Below are 21,966 nucleotides of genomic sequence, written 5' to 3' on the forward strand. Positions count from 1 at the left end.
GGCCTAAGGAGTTGACATCTAAGTCCAGCATCCGCATCTCAAAGTCATCCCAATAACCTTCCAGGTGCAGCCCAGTATCTGCACTTCAAACACCCTGCCTGGATCCTGATGACCTTCCAGGGAATCCTAGAACCATCCTTCCTCTAAGGTGGGGCGATGCCAGCCAGGCTTTCCCTGTCTGATAACTTCAGGGGGAAAACTCAGAAAGAAATGTTTTGTATTTACATCCAACAAGTCCTTTGTTCCGGGAGAAGAAGGAGAGGGGGAGGGAAGGCAAGACCCACCCCCTTAAAAGCCCCAGCCTAAATGTAAACTGCGCACTCTCTCTCAGGTCCTGTCAGGAGAGGTGCCCATCCATTCTTGTGGATGTCCCTATCCTAATAAACCTTGGTATGTTGCTTTCCCCTGCTTTCCATCTCATGCCTGAATTCTTTCTGCATGAAGACAAGAACCCTTTGCTTCTCCAGTAATATAACCACTCCCCATTTTGAAGTGGTGCATGCTGGGCCCACTCTGCTGCTCTCCTAAGCACCTCTTGTGTGAGGGGCCATTTGCCACTTCTCGTGCATGCTTTCCTCCTGTACAGCCGCTAGCTGCCCTTCCTCCCATGTGTCCTCTCTTCCTTGCAGTCTCTGGGAAAAGCCTGGTATGGAACTCGCAGTTTTCTCTGCTTGGGCCCCTCCTACCCTTAATAAAGCTCTCATATTCCTGTGTATTTCTCTCATTTCCCCAAATAAATCTTGAAGTTTACCATGTTGCCTGTCTCATTTCTGCCCAACCTTGGAATTCTTCCTAAGCTTAAGGAAATAGCCTGAAGTACTAATTTTGGCTTAGGCTAGCCGATAACAGTGGCATTTAACTGCTTGACCTGTACCTGCATGGGTGCTGCAGGGAAACTTGCGGCTCCTAGGAGCAAAATAGGCAAGGCAAGGGTTAGGTTTTAGAATTTTAGAGTTCAAAGGAGAAGAGGTGGCTGGTTAAGTACAAAATATTTTAGGGGCACAGAATTGGGGGCAGGGTAAGGAGAGTGGGGATTGAGCCTGCCCATGCAGAGGGCAGAGGGTTTGAAGCCAGGCTTCATTCCAATTGAGCAACAGGTGGAGTCTGATCCTAAGCAGTTTGTTGGGGGAGGCACAGAGCACCATGCACACTCTGATAAGGTGGGTGGGAGCATGCAGAAAGGCATTGCATTGTTATGGCAGTTTGGAATGTCTACAGGTGTGGGGCTTTTCAGAACAATCAACATTACATGCCTGTATCCAGTTCATCAGACCTGGAGGTTCAGGCCCAGTGTTCTTACAAATCCATCATTTTAATACGTATGTAAAAAAGAAAGAAAAAACTTTTGGTATTACATAGACAAGAGCCCTGATGGAGGGTGAAATAGGAAATGTGGATGCTGACAGTCTCCATGCCTACATCCTGATAAGAGGTGGTGTGGTTAGGGGAGTGGTTTCTCCCTCCCCCCCCAGTGCCAGCATAACTGTAGTGGTGGCTGGAACTGAATGCCTTTTAGCAGGATATTGTCAACATGGGTCTGAGTGATGTTGTGGATCATTGAATGAATGAACCATTTCAATAGCTGAAGGGTGCATGGCCCTAGATAATCAGGAAGAAAAATTGTTAGGAGGGGTGAGAAGGGACACAAACCAAGACAACCTGGAGGGCTTTTGGAACCAAGTGTTTGAAGAGTCAGATGCCCATTGTTGAATTCTGGTACTCTGCTTGCAAACAGCATCATGAACAAGACTGGAATGAGTCACATGAAAGCAACATAGGTTCTGTGAATTTTCCATTAGCCTGAGGGGGAGACACAGTGATTAACTGGTGAACCTGCTGGTTTGAAGGGCCCATAATCTTGATTATTATTCTATATAGCTCAAGAGAGGGATCTTCCAGGATAAGGTTGCCTTGGGAAGGAATACTTGCAATGCAAAAAGAGGCCCTGGCTAGGAGATGTGTATTAGTAGTAATTGGGCTAAGGATAGGGTTATTGAGATAAGTGAATTTTGTGGTATATAGTCCCTGTAAAGCCTGATGGCCCAGTGTGCTTGGATTATAGGATAATTTTTGAAAAAGTTTTTGCTATATCTTAAATACTGCTCCCTTTTCTGTCTTAGCAAAGAAATGTTTTGGTGTTAACCTAGGCAGGCTGTGGGGCAGGGACTGTGGTGTAAGCAGAAGAGATCAGAGAGACATTGTTATATGCTACCAGTAGCAGAGAGAAAGGTGGTTGCTGGACCAGGTTTTTTGGGTTCTTTTCCTCAGCTTAGTATAGAATCAAAAAACCAGGAAACAGTATGCAAAGAAGCAGATATGTTATTGGATTGGCAAGCAATAGAAAAAGTATCTGAGAGGAGACCAGGTGGAGTGCTTGAGCAGCACACTGGCTTTGAGGAAGTGCCAGGGTTTTTAAGGCATTCTATGGGCGTGCCCATGGGACAGGATGTTTCACATACTGTATGTTGATTGGCTTGGGGCTCAGGGAGATAGTGGAGTTCTGTTAGGAAAATGGCACAAAATCTAATCTGTGGCACGATCTACACTTTGATTTACATCCTATGCCCCAGCGCCATTGCCGAAAGCCAGGTAGCCACATGCCCCAACTACCTGTGTCAAGCTCCACCCCCATCCTAATGGGATTCGCTGCTCCTGCTTCCCTGCCCGCCCTCCTGCAAAGTTTTAAAAGGGCCTGTTCCTGCACACATGCTCTCTTGGCTCTTCTCTCCTGCTCTCTGCTCTCTCCTGCTTGCTCTCTTTTCTCTTGTTTCTCTCTTCTCTCCTTGCTAGTTCCTCTCCTCTCTCTCCCTCTCTCTCTCATACTCTCCTTCTCTCCCTTTTTCCCTTCATCACCCCACCCCTCCGGTCTGCTGAGTTTTCCCCAATAAATCCTTTCCCTTACTCCGGTGTTTGGTGTGTTTTATGATGGCAGAACAGGTTCTCTTGGAGATAGCCTGTCTCCTTGGAGCTCAGCCCCTTCCTCTGCTAGCTCTGGGTGGAAGATTGCAGCTAACTTGAAGGCATCATTTAAAGCTGCAAAGTCATACATACAGCACAAGAAGCTATTAGCGGGGGAGATGCTGGTCAGTCTGGAGGCTTGATGTGAAGGACATTCTACCTGTGACTGAGGGGCCCAGAGGCCCCTCCCCACTGGGCGGCCTCATTATACCCAAAGTGAGCCACAGAGAAGTGCCGCACACTGAAATCTGGAATGACCAAAAGCAGGCTAATGCCTCAAGATCTTTCGACCCCAAGCAGAGGTAAATGTTGGTCTTTTAAAGCTGAAAACCAGCCGGCGCCGCGGCTCACTAGGCTAATCCTCCACCTAGCGGCGCCGGCACACCAGGTTCTAGTCCCGGTTGGGGCGCCGGATTCTATCCCGGTTGCCCCTCTTCCACAGCTCTCTGCTGTGGCCAGGGAGTGCAGTGGAGGATGGGCCAGGTGCTTGGGCCCTGCACCCCATGGGAGACCAGGAAAAGCACCTGGCTCCTGGCTCCTGCCATCGGATCAGTGCGGTGCACCGGCCGCAGCGCGCCGGCCGCGGCGGCCATTGGAGGGTGAACCAACGGCAAAGGAAGACCTTTCTCTCTGTCTCTCTCTCTCACTGTCCACTCTGCCTGTCAAAAAAAAAAAAAAAAAAAAAAAGCTGAAAACCACAATCACATTTTGGGGAGGGGGAGACAAACAGGACCAAGGAAGGGGGGAGTAACATTTCACCTGCAGGCATTATAGAGTCTACTTAAGCAAACCCAACATTTTAACCTGACACTTCCTTCCCCCCTCCTTTTAATAATGAGTCAAAGCACTGACTTATTTTCACCTCCCAAAGGGCTATAATGAGTGCTGACATACATGAGCTTAACAGAGGCTATATGATGCTTGATAAAGTTTAGCAACCAGTTAAGGATAGAGGACCAACAATTAGCCTAAGGAGGAGAACAAGTGGGCCATCAAGGCCAGTTAGGAGAGTAATCAGCCAGGGATTCCAGTTGAATCAGCTATGGTACTAGGAGGCATTTTTTTCTCATTCTTTTTGTCAGCACTCTAGATTTTTTCTGATCTTTTGTTGGATGTCTTTGATTATACCTGACGTGTTGGCATAAAAACAGCAGGATTCACCTAATGCCACAGAGAGACCCCCCTTCAGAGAGAAACAGTAGGTCAAACCCATTTATTTTTTAAGACAACCTCTGCAAGAGATTCTACCTGGCTATGTAACAGATTAATAGAAGTTTGGTGGTGGCTGATATCAGCATCTATTTGTTGGGACATATGGGAAATATTTAGCTCATCCTAAACCAGTGCTGTTGTGCTGAGAGGAACAGCTCCTGCCACAAATGATGTCCCTCAGGTCCACTGTTGAAAGGAGCGGCCGAGAGCCGCCATAAAATGGCCTTAATAAAACAGTCCTGGGAAATGGGGAGTAAACTAAGTTCACAGAGAAAGCAGATAGCTACTACCCAGAGATAAGGGCTACTACCCAGAGATAAGGGCGACAGAACATCCTGGTAAGCACATAAGCCCCCTCCCCGTGCTTGTTCAAGCTTAACAAAGAAACCACGAGGCACGTAGGGCACGTAGCCACCCCTTTCTGCTCTTCAAGGACCCCCTCCCCATATCCAAGCTTAGACACGTAGGGCACGTAGGGCACGTAGCCCCCTGTTTCTCCTCCTCCTCGACGACCTCCTCCCCTTGTAGTTGCCCAATAAACTTACGCCACCCTATAGTATGTTAATTTTGTGGTTTTGCCCTTTAAAAACTGTGTAAAATGATTGTTCGGGGCTCCTCTCTCTTGCTCGCTGCTTGCAGCAGTAGAGGGCCCATTTGTGCAAATGAAATAAAATTGCCTCCTGCCTTTTGCATCGTCTGGTCTGGAGTCTGTGTTTCTGGGGTCGTCACAAAAGGACACCGCTTTTGGGGTCCTACACTGTAAGCAATTCAAAGGGTGGGGCCTTTTTTAAAACTCTCAGTGGTGACACATGGGGTGAGGCTTGAAGTGCATGTGAATCAGGTGTTACTTGGGGTAGAATATGTGTCGGCCTGCGGCACAATGAACTGGGTTTTCCTGAAACAGAGAGTGGGAATGCGGGGACAAGGACGCAAAGAATGGAGCCAAGACAAGTCCTGATCAAGGCTCGTTTATTGAATAAATCCAGTAGTATTTAAACATGACCAGTTGTTTACAAGAAGGAGCACAAAAGATTTACATATCAAAAAGGCTTTTAAGGTTACAATAAAACACTTTGGTGATAAATGCAGGTTTCAGGTGTGACTGATTATCTATATTATCTCTTGTGAGAGGTTTAGGTTCTTCCTGCCTCTTCCCAGAATCTCCCTAGCCTAATTGTCTGTGCCGGGAAGTCTCCATTCATATGTTTAAGTGTAAACAAAGGGAGCGACTACCTGTGGCTGCCCACAAGAAAATGCTTTTGAGTCAGAGCCAGAGACATTGATGTTAAGAGAGAGAAGGTACAAGAAGCAGAAAGTGGAGATGCCTTTTTTTTTAAAAATTCTAATAGACAGTTTATTGGAAACCCTTATAGTGTTTTTTCAAAATGACTTGACAGGCTTTATTTTAATAAAACATAGCAAAGAGGAAATGGCTTAAAAGATATCATCCATCTTTTGTTTAACTAAGCACTGCCCTTCATTTTGAAGGAAATGATACAATTTCTTTTTTTTAAATTTATTTATTTACTTATTTGACAGGCAGAGTGGACAGTGAGAGAGAGAGAGAAAGAGAGAAAGGTCTTCCTTTTTGCCGTTGGTTCACCCTCCAATGGCCACCGTGCTGATCCGAAGGCAGGAGCCAGGTGCTTCTCCTGATCTCCCATGTGGGTGCAGGGCCCAAGCACTTGGGCCATCCTCCACTGCACTCCTGGGCCACAGCAGAGAGCTGGCCTGGAACAGGGGCAACCGGGACAGAATCTGGCGCCCCGACCGGGACTGGAACCCGGTGTGCCGGCGCCGCTAGGCAGAGGATTAGCCTGTTGAGCCACGGCGCTGGCCCGAAATGATACAATTTCAAATCAGAACTTCCATCTTAAGAAGTGGATAAGAACTGGGAGGAGGCAAGATGGCGGAATAGGAAGGGAGCACACTGATAGTCCGGGGAGAGATAGTTTAATAAAAGTGGAGATACTGCAGGTTCAAGGAAGAGTAGGGGAGGAAACAGCAGAAGAAACTCTTCCAGAACGCGTGATTCACAGCAGACCTGTGTGGAGAGCGTGGGAGCCCACAGTTCGGGACACCAGCGGCAGACTCAACACACCACCGCTGGAACGCAAGGTGAGCCGAACCTCAATAGCCCGAGACACCGGCAGGCAAGCAGAGAGAGGAGACTAGAGGGAACGACCCCCGGGGGGGAAAAGTTCACCAGGCTAACTGGAAGAGAGAGAGAGAGAGAGAAAAAAAAAAAAGGTGACTGGTACGGACACGGGTTTCTCTCTCTCTGCTCACCTCTCAAGGGCGAGCAAGACAAAGAGCAGGCACCATCTTGGACATACGTCATAAGCAGAGCGACCTCAGGTCTGCACCGGCCCTGAGCCTAGCAGAAAACCCTGACTCTGGGCGGGGCGAATTAACAGGAGATTAGGACCTAGTAAATTTGTGGTGCTACTGAACTGAGACTGTGAAAAAAGAGACGGTGGGGGAGAGAACTCACGGAATTCACCTGAGTACTCTCCAGAGACGCTACAATTCCGTAACTTTGGCAACCCAGTGGGAGACTGAAGGAGAATTTGAACCCACTCTGAGGGCCAAACAGATTCCCTGTGTGGTCCTTGGGAAAGAGCTTCTGATCTCTGGCTCCTGTGGGTATATCATTTGCCTGCTAACTACCTCCAACTTCGTTCAGCTGTGCGGAATTACTTCCCTTTTGAATCAAAAAAAGAAAGAGAGAGAAAGAGAGATTTACCACTCCTAACCTGGGAGTGTCACCTTTGGGACACCAAACAGAGCTCTCAGGCCACACCCATCTCAAGCCCTAAGGCTGCATCAAAAACAGATAGTCCACTTAATCTAGAGTCATAGTATAACAAGAAAAAGCACCACAGTGAAGAAACCAAATATCTCCAATATGCCAAATAACAAACGCAAAAACCGAGGTAATAAAAACAAGGAAGTAACCATGACGCCCTCAAATGAAAAAGACACCCCAATTCAAGATTATGAAGATGATGACATAGAAGAAATGCAAGAAGCAGATCTCAAAAAATGGATAAGAACATTAAGAAGTTCTCAAAAACAAATTCTTGAACTACATAAAGCCTTAATGGACAAGATAGAAAATCTCTCTCGTGAAAATGAAATATTAAGGAGGAATCAAAATGAAACGAAACAATTAGTACAACAGGAAACTGTGATAGTGACTGAAGTGAAGAATTCAATAGATCAAATGAAAAACACAATAGAGAGCCTTACAAACAGAATGGGTGAAGCAGAAGAGAGAATATCGGACTTAGAAGAGAGAGAACAGGAAAGGATACAGTCAGATCAAAGAAAAGAAGAGGAAATTAGAAATCTAAAACATATTGTCAGGAATCTTCAGGATACTATTAAAAAAACCAACATTCGGGTTCTAGGAGTTCCTGAAGGCATGGAGAGGGAGAAAGGATTAGAAGGCCTTTTTAGTGAGATATTAGCAGAAAATTTCCCAGGTTTGGAGAAGGACAGAGGAATCCTAGTACAGGAAGCTCACAGAACCCCTAATAAACACGACCAAAAGAGATCCTCACCACGACACGTTGTAATTAAACTCTCCACAGTGAAACATAAAGAAAAGATCCTAAAATGTGCAAGAGAGAAACGTCAGATTACTTTCAGAGGATCGCCAATCAGACTCACTGCTGACTTCTCATCAGAAACTCTACAAGCTAGAAGGGAATGGCGAGATATAGCCCAGGTACTAAGAGAGAAAAACTGCCAGCCCAGAATATTATATCCTGCAAAGCTATCATTTGTGAATGAAGGTGAAATAAAGACGTTTCATAACAAACAGAAATTGAAAGAATTTGTCGCCACTCGTCCAGCCCTGCAACAGATGCTTAAAGATGTGTTACACACAGAAACACAGAAACACGGTCATCAGTATGAAAGAAGATAAAGGAAGGAAACCTCACAGCAAAAGATCACAGGGAATTCAAAGCATATATTAGAACTTATCTTTGGCAAATGGCAGGGCAAAGTTACCACTTTTCATTAGTCACATTGAACGTTAATGGCCTGAACTGTCCAGTTAAAAGACACCAATTGGGATTTGCTTTTTAACCTGATGCAATTTTAAATGATGCTTAATTTTGTTTTTAAATTTCAAATCCTAGCTCTTACCCATACATGGAACAACAATTAAATTGTACATGTAATTCGCCACTTTGCTACACTAACATTGTTCCAGGGGTACTTATGATGTACTTTTGAATTTTCTATACATGCAATAATGACATTTGCTAGCAGTTTTATGTCTTCCTTCCCAATATGTATGCATTTTGTATCCTTTCTTTGTGTTACTGCACTGTCTAGTAATTCCACCATAATATTGAAAAGTAGTGGTGAGAAAAAGACACTTCCCCCTTTCCCCAACTTAAGGGAAAACTGTCCAATTTCACTATTAAAGTTGGTTTTGGTAGATATTCTTTATCTAGATGAGGAATTTCTCTTCTGTTTCTTGTTTGCTCAGTTTTTTTATGCCAAATATCTTTTACAAAAGTTGATGTAACCATTTAACATTTTTGCAGTTTGTGTAGTATGTCCAATTTATTGATTTTTTAAAATGCTGACAGCCTTGCTTACGTGGGATAAATACCACTTGCTTGTACTAGATAAAATTGTTGGATTTTACCTATTATTTAAAAAAAAGAGAGATTTCTAAAGGCAACCCAGAGGAATCCTTAATCCAGTTCTTCATTAGAAGAGATGTGCAATTCGGGACATGCTCAAGCTGACTTACCTCAAACGGTAGAGTTAGAAACATACCAGGGGATTCCAATTCAATCCCATCAAGGTGGCATGTACCAATGCCATCTCACTAGTCCCAGTGATCAATTTCTGTGCACAATTGATCATAATGATAGGACTAAGAACCAAAGGGATCACATAAACAAGAATAGTGTCTGCAAATACTAGCTGATAGAATCAAAAAGGGAGAGAATGATCCAACATGGGAAGTGAGATACTCAGCAGACCCATAGAATGGCAGATGTCCTAACAGCACTCTGGCCTCAGAATCAGCCCTTAAGGCATGCGGATCCAGCTGAAAAGCCCATGAGAGTATTTCAGGCATGGAAAGCCAAGACACTCTGGGGAAAAAAAAAATGAAAGATCTCCACGAGTGAGATCCCAGTGGAAAGAACGGGTCATCAAAGAAGGAGGTACCTTTCTCTGAAGGGAGGAGAGAACTTCCACTTTGACCATGGCCTTGTCTAAATATTATCAGAGTCAGTGAACTCAGGGGGCTTCCATAGCCTTGGAAACTCATGACAAGAGCCTAGGGTGATTACTGATGCCATAAACAAGAGTGTCAATTTGTTAAGTCAACAACAGGAGTCACTGTGTACTTACTCCTCATGTAGGATCTTTGTCCTTAGTGGGCTGTACATTGAGATTTAATGCTATAACTAGTACTCAAATAGTATTTTTCACTTTATGTTTCTGTGTGGGAGCAAACTGTTGAAATCTTTACTTAATGTATGCTAAACTGATCTTCTGTATATAAAGAGAATCGAAAATGAATCTTGATGTGAATGGAAGGGGAAAGGGAGTGGGAAAGGGGAGGGTTGCGGGTGGGAGGGACGTTATGGGGGGCAAGCCATTGTAATCCATAAGCTGTACTTTGGAAATTTATATTCATTAAATAAAAGTTAAAAAAAAAAAAAAAAAAAAAAAAAAGAAGTGGATAAGAACTTAACATTGACTTCACATACAACCTTCAATAACAATAACGTTTATACAATTCATTGGGAAATAAAATACTTGCACAATTTATCCTGTTAGCCAATGTAATCTCCTTGTGTCACAAGTATTACAGTCAAGAACAAAACAAAGTGAAAAATTGAATAACCCAGTCAAGTTTATTATTATCCTGATTAAAAAAAAGTTCACAAATAGAATGTGACTTTCCAAAGAAATCTATCCGATGTCTGTGATCACAACTAGATTTTATTTTATTTTAGCACAGTTAAATGAAATCAGGCATGAGGTGTTTCCTGCAACATTTCCCAGGGTGAGGTAGTGAGTGATATAAAAGCAGGAAAATTTGGCAGCAGTGTTGAGATAGGAGCTTCTACCCCCAGACCAATGTAATAGGGTGGCCCAGATTTCAGACACAGCCAGCAGTCAGCTACTAGTTTGGGCTGGGTCAGGCTGAGTAAATGATGCATTCCTTCCAATATGGGAAACAAACTAAGTAGCTGAAAAGCATTTGTTGAGAGATTTTTGGCAGCAGGAGAAGGTGGTGGAGTGGGATGTAGGCCAAGAGAAGGCTCCTGGCAAGCCAAAAAGGGATCCTTCTTGTTGGAATTGGGATCAATGGGGTAAGGAGGCTTCCAAGCATTGATGGGGGTGCACTAGATGACAAACAAGGCTCCACAGCCATATCCAGTTTTGTAAACCATTGTTGGGTTTCAGACCTCGAGACTTTTCCCAATTAACCCACAAAAGACAGACATACATAGATGCAAAAGCAAGAGGGTTTTATTCCCAGCTAGCTGGGGCTCCCACGGGCACATACAGCGCAGTGCAGTGCTGAGGCGAGAAGCCCCGTCCCTCCCCCTCCCAGTGTTTTTATGCACGAGTAAACAAGTACATAAGTCACTACACATGTAGGCGAGTTCCTTATTCCTTATATGGCAATTACCTAAATTTATGTATTTCATTGATGCATTTGAGCAACTCAGGGGCTAGGCATCACATAGGAAGGTGGAAGAATCTAAATTCCAGGAATAGTTGTATGCCTGTAACCTTGGGCCTGTCTTTTTCTGGCTCAAAATGCAGCCTGTCATGGAGGAATGGCAGTTCTCTCAAATGTTGGTCCTGAGACCAACATTTAGCTTGACTTTAATATGTTGCTCCATATTTTATATCACTTAATATATTATACATTATTGCCGGCACCGCTGTAGCTCAATAGGCTAATCCTCTGCCTGCGGCGCCGGCATACCAGGTTCTGGTCCCGGTTGGGGCGCTGGATTCTGTCCCGGTTGCCCCTCTTCCAGGCCAGCTCTCTGCTGTGGCCCGGGAAGGCAGTGGAGGATGGCCCAAGTGTTTGGGCCCTGCACCCGCATGGGAGACCAGGAGAAGCACCTGGCTCCTGCCTTCGGATCAGCGCGGTGCGCCAGCCGTAGTGAACTGGCCACGGTGGCCATTGTGGGGTGAACCAATGGAAAAGGAAGACCTTTCCCTCTGTCTCTCTCTCACTGTCCACTCTGCCTGTTAATAAAATAATAATAATAAAAATAATAAAATAAAAAAAAACAAAAAATATATTACACATTATTAAGTCTTAACTCCAAATGTACTTAATCTAAATTAACTTACAGTTTGGATTAATCACTTAAAACTTAACTCCACACCATATTCCCCATGTAAATTCTGTTCCCCACTTGTAATTATTAGAGTTACTTACCTGTATAGACACAGTCCCTAGCTTTTGAAGGGCAAGTGCCTCCCTCCCAAACTGATAAGTATTCAGTTTTATTTGGTCTCCCAAAGTAAATGGCAATAGTACACATTTCCAATAGGGGCAAAAGAACTGACTGGGGTCTCCAGAGCAAAGGTAGGAGGGGTGGCTTCCAACTGGTGGACTATACCCTCAAGCTCCAAAAGCTATGGGGTAGAGCTTGTTAAGGTTTACATAGAACAAGAAGACATTTGGGGGCTGGTGCTGTGGCGCAGCAGGTTAACACCCTGGCCTGAAGTGCCGGAACTCCATACGGGAGCCAGTTTAAGTCCCAGCTGCTCCTCTAATGATTCAGCTCTCTGCTATGGCCTGGGGAAGCAGTAGAAAATGGCCCAAGTCCTTGGGCCCCTGCACCCACATGGGAGACCTGGAAGAAGCTCCTGGTTCCCGGCTTTGGATTGGCGCAGCTCCGGCCATTGAGGCCCACTGGGGAGTGAACCATCGAATAGAAGACCTCTCTCTCTCTCTCCCTTTCTCTGCCTCTCCTCCCTCTGTGTAACTCTGACTTTCAAGTAAATAAATAAATCTTTAAAAAAAAAAAAAGACATTTGGTCCATAAGTGCAGTTCTGGCTAGCAAAGAGGGTACCAGTAGAAAAGGAGGTGAGCCTGAAACTATAGACTTGGGAGGCATAAACCCAAGATGAAGAACATAACAGTAATAATCTTATGATTGAGACACCCTTAGTCTGAGCGGGTTGGGTCCAAGTGTGATGGACCATCTCTGTCCAGATCTTTGGCTGCCTTGGTGCGAGGGTAATGAATTCATGCAGAGGTTTTGTCAACCTTGACTGTCATTGCAGTAATGAAGATGACAGTGTAGGTCCCTTCCAAGCTGGGGTTAGGCCTTGTTTTTGGAATTCCTTTATATAGACCAGGGCCCCGGGTTGGAAGTGATGGCAAGATGTAGAGGATGGAAGAGGCAGAACTTCATGAACATGGGAGTGGATGAAGTCTTGGACCTGCTGGAGAGACTGAAGATAGTTTAAAACAGACTGATTAGTGATTTATTCTATAATTGGGTCTTGCAACCTGGGAAGAAGTGGGGTTGTCCTGCCAAACATGATTTTATAAGGAGTAAATCCTGCCTCTTAAGGCAAATGCCTGACCTGGAAAACAGGTGTAGGAGTTTTGGACAGTTACCACTGTTCTCTAAAATTAATTTAGAGAATGTGGATTTAATAGTTCGTGTTTGACCTGTCAAGAGCTCTGGGGTCAGTAAAGCCCAGTGAAGCTTCCAGGTAATGTTCAGAGCTTTACTGAACATTTGAGTGATGGAGGAGGTGAAGGCCAGACCATTATCAGAGCCAATGGATACAGGAAACCTGAACCTGGAAATAATCTCTTGAAGGAGTTTTTGTTTTTAGTTTGTTTGTTTGTTTTGTTTTAAAGATTTATTTATTTGAAAGGCAGAGTTTCAGAGAGGCAGAGAGAGAGGTCTCCCATCTGCTGGTTCACTCCCCAAATGGCCACACAACGGCCAGTGCTGGGCTGATCCAAAGCCAGGAGCCAGAAGCTTCTTCTGGGCCTCCCACGTGAGTGCAGGGGTCTAAGGACTTGGGTCATCTTCTACTGCTTTCCCAGGCCATAGTAGAGCTGGATCAGAAGAGGAGCTGCTTGAACTAAAACTGGCACCCATATGGGATGCCGGCACTGCAGCAGGAGAATTAACCTATGGTTCCACAGCACCGTCCCTCTTGAGTTTACTTTTGCACATGCAGAGATTTGGTCAGCCACTGAAGAGGCTAGTTCTCAAGCTTTAGGAATCAAGAAATGTCTAGTAACCAACTGTAACAACTTAGAGGCTCCCAAGTGAGTGGTATAATATAGGTAGTTAATGATGAAACCTCTGTTGGCAGCTGGAAGGAAAATTCTGGTATCTGGCATATTCCACCATCCTTTTAGGACCCTGAGCAAAAACAAGGGTTAATCTTTTAAAGCTGAAAACCACAATAGCATTGTGGGGAGGAACAAATGAGATCAACAGATGGAGGGGGTAACATTCACCGTTATCACTTTTTTTTTTTTTTTTTTTGACAGGCAGAGTGGACAGTGAGAGAGAGAGAGAGAGAAAAGTCTTCCTTTGCCGTTGGTTCACCCTCCAATGGCCGCCATGGCCGGTGCACCGCGCTGATCCGAAGGCAGGAGCCAGGTGCTTCTCCTGGTCTCCCATGGGGTGCAGGGCCCAAGTACTTGGGCCATCCTCCACTGCACTCCTGGGCCATAGCAGAGAGCTGGCCTGAAAGAGGGGCAACCGGGACAGAATCTGGCGCCCCGACCGGGACTAGAACCCGGTGTGCCAGCGCCGCAAGGCGGAAGATTAGCCAAGTGAGCCGCGGCGCCGGCCCGTTATCACTTTTATAAGTTGATTTACAGGTGTAGACTATAAATCAGCCTGCTCTCAAGGGTCAGTGGGCTGGTGGTCAGACAAGGAGAAAGCAGCAAACGGTGCCTGCAGGCATTATGGAGTTTACTTAAGCATTTCAACCTGACACTTCCACAAAGCCAGCAATCCTTTGTGAGACTTGTGTTTGTGTTACTTAAAAGTGAGAAGGTGAGCTATGTGGCTGTGCTGCTCCACACCGTAGCCATAGCGCTTTCCCTGGGTACGCATCTAGCAGCGTCCCAGAGCACCCTGTCGGGTTGCCCTAGGGAGCAGTCTTGGGGTGATCACTCGTTGATGACTCCTTGGCGCTTGCGTCTCAGTGAAGCTCCTGGGAAGCCCTGGGCATAGAAGAGAAGCTGTGTCCCCAAGCGTGGCCAGGAGCATGAGGAGATCGGAGGTGGTGGCTTTAGGAAGGGCAGGAGAGTTGGCGGTGCCAGGGTGAGCGAGTGGTTCCAGTGGCTGGGGCTCTGTTTCTGGATGGGGGGCCGGGAAGGGGGCTGCGGCTGCAAGCAGAGCAGAAGATGGCTCAAGTACATGAATTCTTGCTAATCTCCTGGGAAACTGAGTTATGGACTCCTGTCTTGCCTAGCTTGACCCAGCCCTAGTTGTTGTGGGCATCTGGCGACAGAAGCAGTGCATGATACTGGAAACAACGTGAACGCCCACAAAGAAGAGAGGAGTTGTACATCATGGAGAGGGATGTAGCTGTGACCATGAAGAACTTCTCTTTGAACTGGAGATAACTCCAGCACTTAACGTTTTTTTTTTGTTTTTTTTTTTTTTGTTTTTTGTGTTTTTTGTTTTTTTTTTTTTTTTTGACAGGCAGAGTGGATAGTGAGAGACAGAGACAGAGAGAAAGGTCTTCCTTTTTGCAGTTGGTTCACCCTCCCATGGCCGCCACGGTGGGCACGCTGCAGTCGGCACACTGCACTGATCCGAAGGCAGGAGCCAGGTGCTTCTCCTGGTCTCCCATGGGGTGCAGGGCCCAAGTACTTGGGCCATCCTCCACTGCCTTCCCGGGCCACAGCAGAGAGCTGGCCTGGAAGAGGGGCAACCGGGACAGAATCCGGCACCCCGACCGGGACTAGAACCCGGTGTGCCGGCGCCGCTAGGTGGAGGATTAGCCTATTGAGCCACGGCGCTGGCCACTTAATGTTATCTTAAAACAGAAGTTACTCATTAAGAAAAGGTCGTAACTGTAATCCCATCTAGCATGTTTCCACATGGGGCTTTCCTTGCCATTTTTTTTGTACAAAACTTTCTCATTGGAGGATTAGTGTTTCAGATGTGTGTTTCATTTCTTCCTACACTCTCACTGCCAAATGTAGACATATGAGATAAAGCAAGCACCAAAATGAAAGGAAGGGAGGGGAGGAGGAGGGGAATATAATTATATTCTTAGAACTATATCAATGAACTGTGTTAAAGCTGTTAAAAATTAAAAATAATTAAATTTTAAAAGTAAGAATGAAAGAACAGGTACCAGTTTCCTACAGTGAGGGGAGACAAAGGGTTTAAGTTTCTTAGTCAATGAAAGCAGTAAGAATTTCTGATACTAGACTGGGAGAAATGGGGAAGAGATCCTTGAAGAGGAACAGACTCTGGCTCATGAGTAGGATGAACAGATTGTTTTAAAGGCCCACTAAGTATTGGTCTAGTTGGTGCTTTGAGTGTACCTTGCTGGGAAAAATAGGGGAATTTAATGAACAGTAGCAATGAAGAAATCCTGGAAAGATTTCTATTAAATGAAGTAGGCAAGAAAGAAGTGTCCATGGCTTTGGGGAAAGTAAATGGATGAAGTCAGTTATTGAAAATAAGAGTAAGTAGTTATAATGAGCCACTGAGATAAAAATTTTAAGACTCATTTCACACCGTGCTCACTACCTCCACACTATTCAGTTGAGGTGGCATAGGTAGGAGAAAAGAAAAGCAGAAGTTATCCCAAGTGGCCAAAATGCAGGCCAGCTTGGAATTAAATCCCAATTAAATTAACCAATGGTTTTTTATTCTACACCAGACATGCTGGAGTATCTGAGCTCATAAATTTGTGTCTTTTCCTCAGTGTTTCACTTTGCTGTTACCCATCCTCCAGGAGAGATGCTAATGCACCACTTCCATTTCCCCGAAAGGCACATCTCTTGTCATATGCTTATGTGCGTGTATCTTGCATGAGTTGGATACCCACTCCCTTTCATGCCCCATTATTCTCATTTTGATTTCTTACATCCAATCTTCAGGTCTTGGCTTAGACGTAATTTGTCAGGCAATTTTTCATGATCCTCCAGAATTAGGATGTTTTGTATTTATTTTGTCAGGTGTCTAAAATTCTGTGCAGCATTTACTTATGTAATTGTCCACTTATTCTTCCTCTGCAATCTTTGAGAGGAAAGGCTATGTCTGTCACATGCATCATAATATTCATCTAGAGCAGTATCCACTGCCACAACATGTGTATTTGCTAAATGAAAGAATGATTTAGTACGTTAGGTAATTACTAAATTACTCCTTCCCCTGAGTAATTTAGTGGCTATGGATATAATTCAATGTGTATTGGAAAACAGTAAATTAATAAAACAGTTATTTTTTAAAAAAATGAGAAGGTGAGATTGAGTGTACATTCTAAGTGATGTTCATCAAGAAAATGCTGCAAGGGGACCACACAGGAGGGAGGCAGGGGAGTGGTCACAAGAAGCAACACGAAAAATCACCGTTGGGTATTAGGGCTCAGAAGAAGTAGAACAACTTAACCAGGGATAAAGGCAGTCGGGAATACATCTGATAAAATTACCCTGGAGGAAACAGTCCCATAGAAAACTGAAAAGTTTTTTTAGTTTATTTATTCAAAAGAGTTACAGAGAGAGGTAGAGACAGAGAGAGAGGTCTTCTATCAGCTGGGTCACTCCCCAGATGGCTGCAATGGCCGGAGCTGCACAGATCTGAAGCCAGGAGCCAGGAGCTTCTTCCAGGCCTCCCACGTGGGCGCAGGGGCCCAAGGACTTGGGCCATCTTCTGCTTTCCCAGGCTATGGCAGAGAGCTGGATCAGAAGAGGAGCAGCCTGGACCAGAACCGGTGCCCATATGGGATGCCAGCGCTTCAGGCCAGGGCTTTAACCCACTATGCTACAGCGCCAGCCTCAGCTGAAAAGTTTAATTTGGATTGAATATGGGGGTGGCAACTTTGAAAGTGGTCAGGACAAGATCGTGAAACTGTAAGGACAATGTGGTGAGCAGGAGGTGTCTCATGGTTTTTCGAGCAGTCGTCACTTCAGAGTCTTCTGGAGTGGCAGCGAAGTGAAGAGACATGGATATCAAAGTTTGTAATTGCCACCCTTTGGGACATCTCTGTTATTTTCCTGGGTCAGGGCTAGTTTTGAACTGGAGAAATGAATCAAGTCAGAAAAGCATGACAGGTTAGCAGCTATGGTAGTTAAAGTGACCCAATAATGTCCACTCCAACTCGATGAGAGTGGCTTTGAATTGAGGTTTTAGTGGAGAGAGGTCCTTAAGAGATATTTTTATGGGAGTGGGTATATATGGGCCCTTCAGTTTTCTTCTCTATCTCTATCTGGGACATTGCTGGGTGGAGGGCTTCCTGGGTATAGAATTCTTGAAATTTTTCCCAAAAGGCTTTATAATAAACTCAACAACCCCCTTCATATAAGTTGGGGAAAGTTTTTCCTAAATACCCTGGGAGAAGGTTGGGACTCGGCCAACAAGACTGTTGGACACAATTTGTAATTTTTGGTCCTAATAACCCCTTTGGTGCAGGGTGGGAGATTTTCTTAGCCTGCCCCATGGGCAGGACTGGACCCCAGCTTGACAAAGTTATGAACAAGGGCCAGACTTTTGTGATTTGGCAACACAGAATTCCCATTTTTTTTTTTTTAGCCACTCTTTCACATATAGGCTAATATCTACCTAGCTAGGAATAGGAGAATTCAGAAATTTATAGTAGTACCTGTAATGCCACCAAGGACTCTGGCTGTCCCCCTAATAGCAATGCAAGGCTGACTGAAGAGCCTCTTCAGCAAAGGGCTGGCTTCAACTCCCGGGGCAGTATCACTTCCAGTGACCAGGTTTTTTGGCAGAGTGCAATGTAGCCTCCTTGAAAAACAGCATCTGTCATGGCAGAAGTTTGTTCAATGCCCACAAAATAGCATGTTTTTGCATCACACTATTTTGTGGATGTGTTAGGTAGGAAGTCAGAAATGAGCTTATGTGTGTGTGTTGACATCTAGGTCCAGCATCCACATCTCAAAGTCATCTCAATAACCTTCCAGGTGCAGCCCAGTATCTGCACTTCAAAGGCTTTGCCCCTTCTACCCGATAACCATTCTTCCTCTAAGGCTCCTCTAAGGCGGGGCGATGCTAACAAGGCTTCCTCCTGTCTGATAACTTCAGGGGGAAAACTCAGAAAGGAGTTTTTCATATTTACATCCAAAAAGTCCTTCTTCAGGAGGAGAAGAAGAGGCAGGAAGATAAGACCCATCCCCTTAAAAACTGCACGCTCAGCCCTCTGCCTCTCTGCTGAGCCACCCGCCTGGCCTGCCCAGGTGTATTCTCTCCATTCAGTGATGTAACCTCACTCTCCCCCAGTCTGAGCGACCGGGCACTCTCAGATATGTCTGGAAAGGTGCCCATGCGTTCTTATGGATGTCCCTACCCTAATAAACCTTGCTATTTTGCTTTCCACTTACTCTGTCTCACACCTGAATTTTCTTGCACGAAGACAAGAACCCTTGCTTCTCCGGTAACAGGTGTACTGGCCTAGTTGGGTTTCCTTGATGGCAAATTACCACATAAACCAGCTGTTAATCCTTTTAGGATCAAACAAGTCAGTCGCTTTGAACCATCCATCTACCTATTATTATGGTAATGGATTTTATGTTCTGGACTGAGGGGGTAATTTCCTATGCAGGAAAAATGGCTGGAAATGTTAGGACAAAAAGTGTCTGTAACCTGTTTTCCTTAATGTCTTTGGCTGCCTAAAAAGAGGATAGGGCAGGGTTGCCAGCAAGGATGGAAATGTGATTGGGGAGATTTAGCCAGCTCCCTGTCTTGAGTGTTTGAAATAGGACATGACCCCCTAAAGTTTACAAAAATGTGGCCCCTTAAAGTTCCCCAGAAGTGCTATCTGGGGTGCCACATGCTACCGGAATTTGGGGTACCTTACGATTTCACCACGGGCTTATTACTAAATCCCCAATATTAATAAGCCCGAGAGGGTTCTTGTCTAATATTTAGAGAAGAATTCTAAATACTGGCACAAATAAACGAGGCAGCATGGCACATTTTAGGCTTTTATTTAGTGCGAGAGGTATCTAGGAAAGTGAGGGCTTTAGTTCAGGTTGCAGAGAGGGGAAAGTCTGGAAACTAGGGTAGCATCCATACCACTCAGAGAGCAGGCCAAAAGCCACGTGCAGCAAGCACCTTGAGCTGCTATCCACCGCTTATCACCAGCAGCAAAGCAGAGGCAGAGCGCATTTTGGGACACTCCTTGCCTTTTTATATATTTTCCACAAGGGAGTGACTTGTGGGCAGGTGGGCACTCAGGTATGGTCAGGTAGAGCCTGATGTCACGTGGGGGCATGGTAAAGGTACCAGGTAGGATGTAAGGTCACACAGGGGCATGGCAAAGGTGTGGTCTTCCAGCTCACAAACCTAATCCATTTCTGTTCTTATAAAGGTCTGAGGAGCCAGGTGGTTTAATAGGAAGTCAATGGAATTCAGAGTGCAGAATATTTGCTTCCTTCCCCAAAAGGTTAACTTTAGCAAGAACCAGCAAGCCGCCCTCCTTCCTTTGCTCCAAATTTACAATGAGAATAGCAAGGGAGCTCTTCCTGAGCTCACAGCTTATGGTGAAAACAAGTTACCTACTCTACCCTTCTGTGTGGTTTTTTGTTTTAGCGGGCCAGACAGAATGGAGAATTGCAAATCAGGCTTTTTGATGGGTTTTTGTCCCTGCCTGGTAACTGAATACCAATCTGAATGTCAAGTTTTTTTCCTTCAAAATTGTACTTAAAAACCTTTGGGGCCTTTTGGGTTCTTTCTTCTCTTGGAAGCCCCCCTCCAAGCCACTAAGGCTGGAGGGCTTTGATTCTAATAAATACTTTAAAATCTCTTTGCTATCTGCTTGGAAATTCTTCTTCCCTGTGAGACAAAGAACTGAGGTAACAATGATTTCTCCACTGTTGTTTTCCCATAACAAAGAGACTGCAAGCAGGGTGCATTTGGGACTCAGGTTTTTATAAAGGTTAGGAGGGGTTAGTTTGCCACTACGGGGTAGGGGAGGTGTAGAAGGCAGCTGGTGGAAGAGTAGGGGGCTCTTTGAAGTCTCAGGGAATTTCCCTCTTATCTGTCTCATAGCTACCCCTTGCAGCTTCTCTGTTTTTCTGTTTGCATTGCAAGGATTTGAGAAGGGTCCGGTTAGAGACCAAGGACCTCCACAAGAGAGAGGAAGTGGAGTGGGGAGTTGGGGGAGAAGGGGAAAGTGCATGCGATATCAGCATATGAACCCATCACTTCGGATAGTTAAATTTAAACATGTCAGGAACGAAGAGGTAGAGAATCAGATAATACTGCTATCTTTTCAGGGCTCACTTTAAAATAATTTCCTTCTAATCTCACCCAAACTAATTTCACACAGCACTCAACTTCCACAAACCTTCTACAACATGTGACTCCTTCAGTTCTGCTCTATCAAGAGTCTTTTAACCTTCCACCACCAAGAATGCATTCTCATGCTTATGGCTTCATCCACAACTTTCTTTCCTACCTGCTGGTTCTTGCAATTCACATCCCAAACAATCCTCAACATCTTTTAAAAGAACAGAGTTTTTTTTTTTTTTTTAATTTAAATGCATTTTATTTTTAGACAACCTACATGACAATGTTTTTTGCCTTAAAAACAATGCCTCCACTTGAAGTAAATCATGGTCAAAATAAGTGAGGAGCTCAAGATAACATCAGTCCCACTTCCTGTAAATCCTGGTATTGTGTGGATGACAAGCAGCAGCCAGTTACGATGAGCAGTGATAGATCCAAATTGCTAACTTTGTTAACATTTTTCCATCTCTAAACCATCCTTAAAGAAAATCATAAACGGGGTCACACCATCCTCACGGTAGTCCAGCAGAGCAACCATGCCATCTGGATTCATGTTTTCACCAATATAGAACTGGTAGTTTTTGAAATTAGCAAGGATGTGCTTGATTTGTTCTGCAGCCCCTGTCATAAAAGGTTTTACTCTCTCTGGTCTCTGTTCTTCAAGTTTGCCTTTGATTGATTTCATGTAATCCTTGATGTACTTCTTGTAGGCTTCTTTTGTGAAGCTGGCTTCTTTTGTGAAGCTGGTTTCCTGCAGGTGATGGTTCATGACAATATCAACACCAGTGATCACTGTGCTTTCGGTACCTTCGCCCTCCGGGCCTTCGGCGGAGGCATTCCCACCGATGAGCGAATCATCAATGTTACCCTCTGTCCTACTGACCATCTTCCCCTCCACCTCCAGGCACAGTCCGCCCGCGATCTCCCGGATCTTGTAGATGTCGGAGAACATCTCATCGTGGCTGATGAGGTCCCGGTAGATAATCATGATGGCGGCTGGTAGGAGACGACGACGGCGGCGCTAGCTTGGCAGGAGCCCGGAGCTCAGAGCGAGCGCGGTGCAGCAGGAGCGGCCCTCGGGGGTAGGGGGGAGCGGGCGGAAAAGAAGAAGAGAGTTTTTAACCCATATTTACTTTAAAGCAGTTTTTGAATTTTGAAACTGCTTAAGCAGTTTTTTTAACATTGGAGAAATTAAGTTGTTTTACTAAGGTGTTGTGAATGCTAGGAGTATCAGGAAAATAATTAGCCTAGGAAACAAGACATTTAAACATTATACTGCTACAGAAACCTGGGGTGGGAAAA

General features: G+C 45.0%; 1 protein-coding gene across 1 annotated transcript; it reads right to left on the bottom strand.

Moving 5' to 3' along the window:
- Positions 1-20,892: 20,892 nt before the first annotated feature.
- LOC100353956 (translationally-controlled tumor protein) lies at positions 20,893-21,764 on the bottom strand. Its single transcript, XM_002718317.5, has one exon. It carries the CDS (start codon positions 21,650-21,652, stop codon positions 21,116-21,118), a length of 537 nt encoding a protein of 178 aa, XP_002718363.2. The 5' UTR covers positions 21,653-21,764; the 3' UTR covers positions 20,893-21,115.
- Positions 21,765-21,966: the final 202 nt, after the last annotated feature.

Source organism: Oryctolagus cuniculus, chromosome 15 (genome assembly GCF_964237555.1).
Source record: "Oryctolagus cuniculus chromosome 15, mOryCun1.1, whole genome shotgun sequence".
NCBI classification, from domain to species: domain Eukaryota; kingdom Metazoa; phylum Chordata; class Mammalia; order Lagomorpha; family Leporidae; genus Oryctolagus; species Oryctolagus cuniculus.